At 35.4% G+C, this 9728-nt stretch overlaps 2 protein-coding genes across 2 annotated transcripts; one reads left to right on the forward strand and one right to left on the reverse strand.

Annotated features, from left to right (window-relative positions):
• Positions 1-711: 711 nt before the first annotated feature.
• Positions 712-5133, reverse strand: BPG2 (P-loop containing nucleoside triphosphate hydrolases superfamily protein). The gene is made up of 3 exons (XM_085726557.1): positions 3737-5133; positions 3152-3319; positions 712-1386 (listed from the first exon to the last, which is right to left on the reverse strand). Exons 1-3 carry the CDS (start codon positions 5090-5092, stop codon positions 1024-1026), a joined length of 1887 nt encoding a protein of 628 aa, XP_085582683.1. The 5' UTR covers positions 5093-5133; the 3' UTR covers positions 712-1023.
• On the forward strand, positions 5129-9003 carry LOC146909729 (ASI1-immunoprecipitated protein 1-like). Its single transcript, XM_085726558.1, has 3 exons — positions 5129-5461; positions 6889-7350; positions 8658-9003. Exons 2-3 carry the CDS (start codon positions 6907-6909, stop codon positions 8814-8816), a joined length of 603 nt encoding a protein of 200 aa, XP_085582684.1. The 5' UTR covers positions 5129-5461; positions 6889-6906; the 3' UTR covers positions 8817-9003.
• Positions 9004-9728: the final 725 nt, after the last annotated feature.

Consider the following 9728-nt stretch of genomic DNA (forward strand, 5'->3'; position numbering starts at 1 on the left):
AGTGCAAAGATGCGATTCCCTTGTGCAAAGCAAAGGGTCATGCTAACTAACGTCCGGTTGACTATAGAAATTTCAAAAAATGTGCAAATATATCGTATGTTAGAACAGACCTCTCATATTCACAAAAATATCACTTATATTTGCAATTTTTTTTAGCTTAAAGCTTTCTCACTTATAGTAGCACAAAGTGATAGTACAAAGAGATCTCACCCTTTGTTGATGAAAAAAAAAGATATTTACAAACTGCAAAGAGATTTGCACTCACACGGAGATGAGTTTTGAACTTGAAGTCATAATTCTTTGAGAAATGCTAGCAATACTCTCTTTTGAACATTCTCTCTAGCACTCACTTTTTTATTGGGTAAAATCAATGTATGTCCCACCACTTTATGTGGGTTCCATTTCCAAAGTGTAGGTCCCACATTGATTTCACCAAATAAAAGAGTGAGTGCTAGAAAGAGTGCTCAAAAGAGAGTGTTGCTAGCATTCCTATTCTTTATTTTTTATTTTTTGCTTAGAAGTTATAGAACCTTATTAGTCATATTAAAGAAATTAAAACTTGAGAAGAGGATTCAAATATAAAAAATATAGGTGCAAACTTTAATAATCATAGTATTAGTGAAGGTTTTTACAAGGGATGGAGTGCAGGTGCAGAAAGGGACTTCAAAATTTGTTCTTAAAAATCCGACAATTAAAAAGTACCAGTTTGAGTAATCATAAAGTGTAGATGTTACTTACCAATTACCACTATATCTGTACATGAAAGACATACAAATCCTACGACTCATTTCAAAACTACATACAATCATCGAACGTGACACCTAAGCAGCAAGGAGTGTACTAATCTCTACTCTCATTCTATATGTTGGTAGGGCAATCACATTCACACCAACTTGGTGGAGAAAAATGAACGCAAAAACTTCTAATTGCAAACACATTTTGCCTCCAAAACAAGTCTGTTCAGTTACATCTACTACTATCCTTTCTCAATGAATACCACACGCAAACTAATTCAACTCATTTTCATGCAGAGATCTCTGTCCTTGCCCCCACGTATTCTGTATCTTCATCTTCAAGTTTTTTCCTTCTTTGAGCTTCAAGTTTAGTTTGGTTGCCAATAGCTTCAGATAGAGCTTTTGGTAACCAAAAACCTGGTTTTTCAAGGGATGGGGCCCGGTCAAGTACCAAGGGTTCTCTCAAAGTTATTTCAATTCCATCATAGGTCCATAATTTCATGGTTGCTTCACCTTGGATACCCAAAGAAAACCAACCTAAGCCAGCTATTGATATGTCCATGCAGTTGACATCCCAACTAGATCCAGATACTTTTACTTCCCTTTCTTTCCATGTACCTAGTTCAGCTGCACGGTCATTACCAATGGGAGGCTGGAATAAGAACAAAAATGAAAAACATAAATTAGGGAAAACTGTGTGTTAGAACACCAAACCTGACTCTAAGGTAAATAGATAAACAAACGCACAAAAGAAACAAATGATTGATCGTACAGTTCGGCCAATTGTGCCTTAGTCTCTGTCAGTTGGATGACGCCTGTTTTTTTCCTTCTAATATGCTATGTTTTGGGTTACAAGGTATAAATTGTGATTAAAAATAAATACTATGGTCTTGATTGTAGAGTTCCGCTACACTCGAGCGTTCGTCCATTTACCAGTGAATATGAGCCATACTCGACCTATAGACAAACTAATTTCGTAATAGAGATAATTTGTTTTACTCCATGCAAGCTGCACAAATTTTCCAAGCAATACATCTGAAAACCAACTCAACCTACACTCCCCATGGGCCATACTTAATTTTTGTCACATTAATGTGGTTATCTATAATGTACATCTGAGATTCCAAGATTTACACTTTAATGTGAGAGTATTACCAGAATCACGATAGCTCACTGTAAGCTTTAAATTAAAGGATTATTTATGACTTTTGAAACAACTTCTGTTGATCAATAATTTATATTACTAACTAGCAGGACAGTGTATAACTTATTTCTTCATAGACTGTAACTGAAAGAAAGATAGTGACAGGACACTGGTTTTGGGCCTAAGACCAATAACCAAGCTGAATAGAGGGAATAAGAGTCTGTTGGAATATTCCCTGATTTTAAGAAATCTCTGTTATAAAAGAGAGGGCAGTGGTTCGTCAAAAAAAAGAATAAAGAGAGGGCAGTGGAGTGGGAAAATGATTCAGAAAAGCTGTTAGAGTCAGTTAGGAGAGGTTTCTCTCTGGTTAGGGAGCCTAGCTCTGGTTTAGGAGTTCCTAGAACTCTGGTTTACATTCTGCTTTTCTGCATTTTCCAACACTGTGGAGCTCTTAAGCTCGTCTTTACCATTCAATAATATACAGTTTCCTATCTTGATTTTACGGGTTCTATGAGATAGTTTAGTTACGACATACTATCTTTTATGTTCACTCAATTACTCCATGTCCATGATGCAGAACAGTTGCCACTAACAGGAATTTTTACTTGCGTTCAAATGGTATCTTGAACTAACTTAGCTACAATGAAAAGTAATAAAACATTTATGGCGTTAGTAAAAATATTAAATTTAATATTAATACATATAATTAAAGATAAACACTTGTGCAAACCTATACGCTTATATATACCTATAAGCTCCTATACTTATAAAGTAATCCCAATCCCAACTTGCATGCTACTGATATAATAACAAAATCTAAAAAACTGAAGAATAGAACACGTGGCCCTTGAAGCATTTTAAACAAATTGGGAACCCTAATAAAGTATGTAATTTCTTTTTTAAAAAAATAACAACGATAACCAATATATTCACTGTGTGTGAGGCAACAAAATTGCCTAGAAACAATTGTAAATGGTGCTCAATACTCAAATATATCGAAGTACCCCTACCTAGTACCCTCAACCCCACTTAAGAAAATCAAAAGATATACTTATCATTAGATTATTCGAATATGATGATGTATTAAAGCATAACCAACAGAGAAACTGTGCAAAATATTCCATCATATCACGCCTAAAGTGAGATTTGCAAGACCAGAGAGGGATCAAGACAAATAAATCAATCAAATGGATTGAACAAAAGATGGTCAGAATATGGAAACGTGCCGATTGTATCTCCTCAGCAGTGCAAAGTATAACAGGAAAAGGCTTACCTGCAGCCTGACGCCAACATGATTATTCCAAATATCATTAGCATTTTCTATTTTTCCCATGTGTAGAGAAACATTTGGTGATGCCCAAACAGTGACATACATTGTTTGAACAGAGGCTTCAATTAGATCAAGTCTTGCCAAGCCACCAACATGTATAGCTTGTCCAGCCTGCAAATTAAAACCAACATGTAAGATTCAAACAGCATCTCCTTGTGAAATATACGTCAATATTGTCAATCGCGTATTGCGTAAAATAGCGATTTGTTCAAATTCTGCTACACTATAATGTCATAGCGTCGCTATAGGATCTATTTGACAACCTACATAGACACATACATACATACTAATACACATAAAAACCTTACAATCTCAACTCAACTCACTACAGATATTCATGGTTCATAATCTCCAGAAATCAGATAATTTCTCGCATTGTTAAATAGCCAACACACATAAAAACATTTAAATAAGAACTATTCTCATTTCTGTTAGCTATTAACTAATGCACATGCAAAAATCACACATATAATCGTACATAATCTATGCAAGAAAATAAGAAAATGACAGTAGCAATAATTGACTTGCCTTAATTCTATATGAACGAGGTTTAAGTTCCTTCCGTATCTCAACCATCTTTTGTTCCTCCCGATTTAATCTCATCGACAATAAATATGGATGCAAGAGCCCTGGAGTATCAAACATCTTAGCCTTGGCTGACAAAATTCCTGCAATCCTCAAGATCCCAAGTGTCGTCCCAGGAACTGGAGCTTCCGTGAGCTTGGTAACTTTGGCTCCTTCTTTCTTCGCAAATGCATTGATCAGAGTAGACTTCCCAGCATTTTGAGCCCCAATAACCCAAACATTCCCACGAGGACCAGCCAAATCCTTTACAAACGACAACACATTCCTCACACCTAAATCCTTTCGAGAACTGACCAAATAAACTGCGCTTAACTTAGGCGCTCCTCCCGCACTTGCACGGTGTCGAACCCATCTATCCAATCTCGTTGGAGAAACTTGTGATGGTAGGAGATCGACCTTAGTAGATACAAGCACAAGCTTTGGCAGTTTCTTACCCTTCTTCGTATTCTCCTGCATACCTTCCAACGCCTTAAACAATGATTTCACAGCTGTTCTCGGGAAAGAACCATCAAAATCAACACAATCCACAACCATAACAACAACAGTAGAACTACCACTACCAGCAGGATTCATCAACCTAGTTGAAATCAACCTATCAAAATCAAAATCCGGTATCAAATTCTCCGCCATATAATTCTTCACTTGCCCATAATTTCTCAAGGAATGACACCTAGCACAAACAGTAACCTCTTCTTTCACCTTCTCAGCTTCCCTAACCATTCTCTTCTTCTCAGCTTTTGAAACCTTCTTCTTCTTAGCCCTCTCTAAAACCTCCTCAGTAACATTACCATACCCAACACCTGCATGTGTAAACCCATCCAAATCAACCTTATCATCATTTTCTTCACCAAGTAACATAGCTTCCAACTCATCAGAATCCCACTCAGTCTCATCATCATTTGACCCTTTATCTTCTTCTTCACCATCATCCTCTTCATCATCTAATTCATAATCTTCTTCTGAAAAAGCTTCAATTTTGACCTCTTTTTGTTGGTAAAAACCAGGAAGATTTGGATCATTATCTTGCATGAAAATTCCACAACCAGGGCAAATGGGTCCAAGAGCTTCATCTTCATCTCTTCCTTCACTCAAAAGTGGGTTTCTACTATCTCTTCTTGGAGTGGTTTTTCTTATGGTGGGGTTATTCTTCACAGCAAAAGCAATAAAGGAAGAAGCTTTATGAAAGCGTTTAGTAGTATTACCTGAGAAATGGCGAAGTGCGTGAGAATGTGAAGTGTTGTTGAAGATGGAAGTGAGGTTTGTGGAGGGAAGTGCAATTGTAGAGAACAAGATAGCCATGGCTTCGCTTCCAACTTCCAAGTGTAGTGTAGACTGTAGACAGAGAGAATGAGATAAACTGGTTCAGGGACTTAGGGGTGGGAAAAAAAAACCAAAAACCGAACCAAACTGTTGAATCGAACCGAACCGAACTGAACCGGTATTAAACTGAACCGGTGTATAAAAGTTCAGAACCGAACCCAAATTGACACAAGAATTTTCGAAGATTAATTTATAATTTTGAATATTATTTTTCCCTGCTAGAAAATTGTGACAGAAGAAAATTCTAAACACAAGGAAACTGTAACCGTCGCTGAACTGAACTCAACTCGCCGGAAAACCAGTCGGAGTAGGTCGCCGGCCACCGGAAAATTCAGTAAACTCGTTCAGGTTCATCTTTCTCCATTTTTCGTAATTACTTTTTCATCTCATTGTATCACCCGCGGATACGATTCCTCCGCGATTTCCGGCCGCGACTTGCAGGAGAGCTCCATTCTCCATACCGCGCTAAACTGACGCGATTGTGGATTCTAGCTTCGCACATTGCATTGCAAATTTTGAAAATTACGCTTTTACATATAACTCTATATATGTATATTTTAATTTAGGGTTTTTGAAAGTTTAGGATTTTTGTCTCTTAAAAGTTAATGTTGCATAAGTTCTTCAGCTTGTTGCTGGTCTATTTGCGGCAAAAATCCGCAAATGGGTCTAAATTGCGGTCATGGTTACTCTTTGAATCATGATATTGCGTCAAACTGTGGCCGATGAGACCGTAGTTACAATGCCGTTGAGTAGATATCTAAAAAATTTATATTGCTGTTGTCGATTGCAAAATAGAACCATAGCTTGAATGTTGAATAGAAATCACTATAGCACTGACACTTCTGATGGGTTTGGAAGGTCACTGACACATGGATACATTCAATTACTTCATTTTTTTTCCTTCAAATTTTAACCTGTGTCAGTGTCAGTGTCAATGTCGTGAATGGTGTCAGTGCTTCATAGATGGAAGTTGATATATTCTTAAAAAGTTCTATAGTGTCTTGTGATTGGTTCGAAGTTTCATGTAAACTGGAGCTTTGATTCTGTGTTTTTTTACTGTTACAAAGCATGTATAAATTTTTCTCTGGAACTCTTGGCAATGAACATGGGATTTTTTGCCTTTTTCTTTTGTTGGAAAACTAATAAGATTCTAATGGATAAATTTTTCTGTGGAACTCTTAGCACTGAACATGGGATTTTGTTCAAACTATGTTCATTTCTCTGCAATTTGTATGATTCAGTCATTTCTACATTAGCTCAGAAGTTATGAATTTCAGAGACATTGTATTGTTTTACACTTTATAAAATGGCTTTTATGAGTGGTGAATTCGGCTACTTATATGTTTAAGACCTTAAGCTTTTGTGCATGCTAATGGCATGTCTCTGGGATAACAGGAAAATTATTCTAATATCTGAACGTGTTTCTTTTATCCTGTTATCAATTAGGATCAAGATAGACCATTTACCTTTAAATTTCTCTTACTACAGTATATCTGGTCTATTCTCCCTACTGGGGCTTTTATAGGTCTTCTCCATATATGTCCAAGCACTAAATCATCTAAGACAAGATTCTACCATCTTCTCTACTATGAGGGTTATCTCAATTTCTTCTTTATAATTGTATTTCTAATCCTATATTGTCTTACGCAATCACTGATCCATCATATCATTCTCATCCCTTGCGACATTAAGTTTATTTTCCTTTTTGGACTCTTATCGCATAATGTTTAGTTTCATTCACTTTAGCCCTAAGATAAGAAATTTTTTATTCTCAGGTTTCATTCACTTGATACATGGAATCGTCAGCTGAAGATTATGCTGCATTTGAAGAGAAAGTTCAAAGGACAGTGTACTTTTTCAACATGTCTCCGCAAGTTACGGAATCTGTGATTAGAACTGCGCTCGACCAGTTTGCATCTGTGAAAAGTGTCAAGTTTATCCCCAACTACCTAGGACCAAGCAGCGTGCCACAATGTGCATTGGTGGAATTGGATTCTGCCAAGAAGGTCAAGGAAGTGATAGCAATGATCAAGCAATATCCTTTCATGATGTCAGGGATGCCGCGGCCTGTAAGAGCTCGTCCTGCTGTAATGGAAATGTTTGATGATCGGCCAATGAAGCCGAAGAGAAAGATGAAGTGTTGTTGGTTGGAGCAAAGTGACCCTGATTTTGAGGTGGCGATGGAACTGAAGAATCTTACACGTAAACATTCTGCAGAAATAGCACTCATGCACAGAGTAAGTTCATTTCTAATAATACATTTTTTTTCTCTCTCTTATTGCTATTACTATTCCAATAACTTCTTCGATTTGCAGAGTAAGCCTCTAGAAGTAGATGTTGAACATATGAATTTCCAACTACATTTTTATTTTTAACGGAATAGCAGTAACCTTAAGCATGTTTATTTGTAAGTATGAAACTTACTAGTAAGTTTGTGGGAGAAGCCAGTGGAAATGCTGATGTACCAAGTGATGCTGGATTTCTTTTGGGCCATTAGAACATAGTTTTTATCACTTATACTGATGATAAGAGAGCTTAGGGTGAAATCGACATAACAGAAAACATTAGGTGCAAAGTTTTAAATAGGCAAAAAGTCGAGATGAAAAAAATGGTCTTTTCATATAAAAAAATATCGGAGACTATGGATTTCAAATTCTACGAGGAGTTGGATCTCAAAAAACTGTTTGGATCATTGGTTGATTTGTTAACACGTATACAGGATTGTGATAATTTATTTTATTTATTTTCAAGAAACTGTATGGTACATCGGTTGATTTGTTTTACCCCTACCATGTGTCATGTGAAGCCAGTTTGCTCTGTATAATCCATACCCTGACATTGTTCTGTGAGAGAACATTACTGGAAGGAAACACTCATGTTTAAAATGTGTTTGTTGTGGGAGAGTTGAAGTAAAAAAAAAAAAAAAAAAAAACTCCCCCAAAAGTGACCTATGTCTTCAAAGTAAATTTTATTCACTTTGAATTTTAGCAAGTTATTTTTCTGATGCACTACAAAATAAATCAGAGGTCAGTACATCCGTAATTGCTAAATATAGAATAGAGACAAGCTCGCATAAGAGAAGTCCAAGATTTTCTGAAAGTTGTATGTTACTGATGCAAAAACTGAAATCAAAATGCATCCTTTTACTTCTTTGGGTTGAAGAACTCACTTTTTTCATATTTTTTAACAGTTCATAGTATGTTTGAACTCTAAACGCAATTGCTTCTAGTTTATTCCTAGTAGATTACACACACTCTTATTTTAATTTGTATGGAAGATCATCTAGTCCCCTCTGGTGCCAAAATAACACCAAACTGACTTGTTAACCATTAAAAGCATTGTTGTCAATCCGGATTGCAGAGAATAACAGTTTATTCAAATTCCACTGCCCTATATTGCTATATTGTTGCTAAAACCATTATTTAACAACAGTTTGTATTAACTCATGTACCGCCACTGATTAAAATTATGTTTGTTGATGTATTCTATGAGAGATTCTGTGTTAAGTTATTCTAAGTGTGTTTATTTGCATGCATTTTTTTAGGTGCTGTTAAAAGAAGAAGAGAAGTTGGCAGCTCAGCAGGCCGAAACTCTTAAAGTTCATTACAAAAAGTTTAGGATGATAGATGGCATTATGAGTGACAGAGACAAAACTGCTCTTACTTTGGCAAGAAAGTACAATCTGGCTGTTGCTGATGAGTGAATGGTTCATTTGGACTAACTATTTGTGTAAATAGCCTTTTCTTTTTGATTAGGATAAAACTAATTTGCACCCCTGACCCTGCTACTGCTGCTAAAGAAATTCCATAGATACATGATAGGTATATAACATGCAATTTGATCCTTGACTAGTAATTGATTTTAATATTGTTTTCTTGTGATCGGATTCATTGTTAGTGTTTTGTCTAAATCGAAATTTTATTCCATTGGAAAATGCTAAAAATCGCCCAAAAAAATTAAGACTCAAGCGAAATGCAATTATTGAAGTAGAGTTACTTTTCTATCCTTATGAACGGTTTTCTGGATTATCCTTTCTCTGTGCATGGTAAGCTATTCACTTAATTTGTAAAATTCTGTAGTGAAATTTTGGTACATAAAATAGCAAAGCTCTATATTATTAGATGAACTTTTAGAAGAACAATGTTATTAAGTATACTGATTCATTTTGGAGAATAAATCATCTGTCGGTTTTGCTGTGGATGATCCATGCCCACTATCACTGCATAGTTTGACATCAACATTTTTAATCTATACATCAAAATATATTATTAAAATTAAAATATTAATCATAATCATTAATTTATTACTATCAAAAAACACTTTCAAAAAATGTGAAAGATTTATCAAATTTCTCATATATTTTTATCTTTCCCCCAATGCCCTTCCTTCCCCTCCCCTCTAAACTCCCAAACAAAGCTTAAGTTTGAGGTTTGGTTTAAAAAATTCATATTTCATTTGTCTTATGTAAAAATAATAAATAATAATCAAATAAGTTTTTTATATTGTTCTAAACATTTTTTTTGAGCAAATATTGTTCTAAACATGTGTGCAAAAAAATTGTAAATATTTTAGATTTAAAGGATAAATAAACAAATTTTATTTTAGCAAGGACTAA

Source organism: Medicago sativa, chromosome 7, assembly GCF_051527215.1.
Source record: "Medicago sativa cultivar Bolivia chromosome 7, Bolivia_mono, whole genome shotgun sequence".
Lineage (NCBI taxonomy): Eukaryota > Viridiplantae > Streptophyta > Magnoliopsida > Fabales > Fabaceae > Medicago > Medicago sativa.

Excerpts from the sequence above, each read along its gene's own strand:
- BPG2 (XM_085726557.1), bottom strand. The coding sequence starts at position 5,092 with ATGGCTATCTTGTTCTCTACAATTGCACTTCCCTCCACAAACCTCACT. Across the intron at positions 3,320-3,736 it reads CTCGTTCATATAGAATTAAG|GCTGGACAAGCTATACATGT; the intron begins GCAAGTCAATTA and ends TTTAATTTGCAG. Across the intron at positions 1,387-3,151 it reads ATGTTGGCGTCAGGCTGCAG|CCTCCCATTGGTAATGACCG; the intron begins GTAAGCCTTTTC and ends TTCTTATTCCAG.
- LOC146909729 (XM_085726558.1), top strand. The coding sequence starts at position 6,907 with ATGGAATCGTCAGCTGAAGATTATGCTGCATTTGAAGAGAAAGTTCAA. Across the intron at positions 7,351-8,657 it reads AAATAGCACTCATGCACAGA|GTGCTGTTAAAAGAAGAAGA; the intron begins GTAAGTTCATTT and ends GCATTTTTTTAG.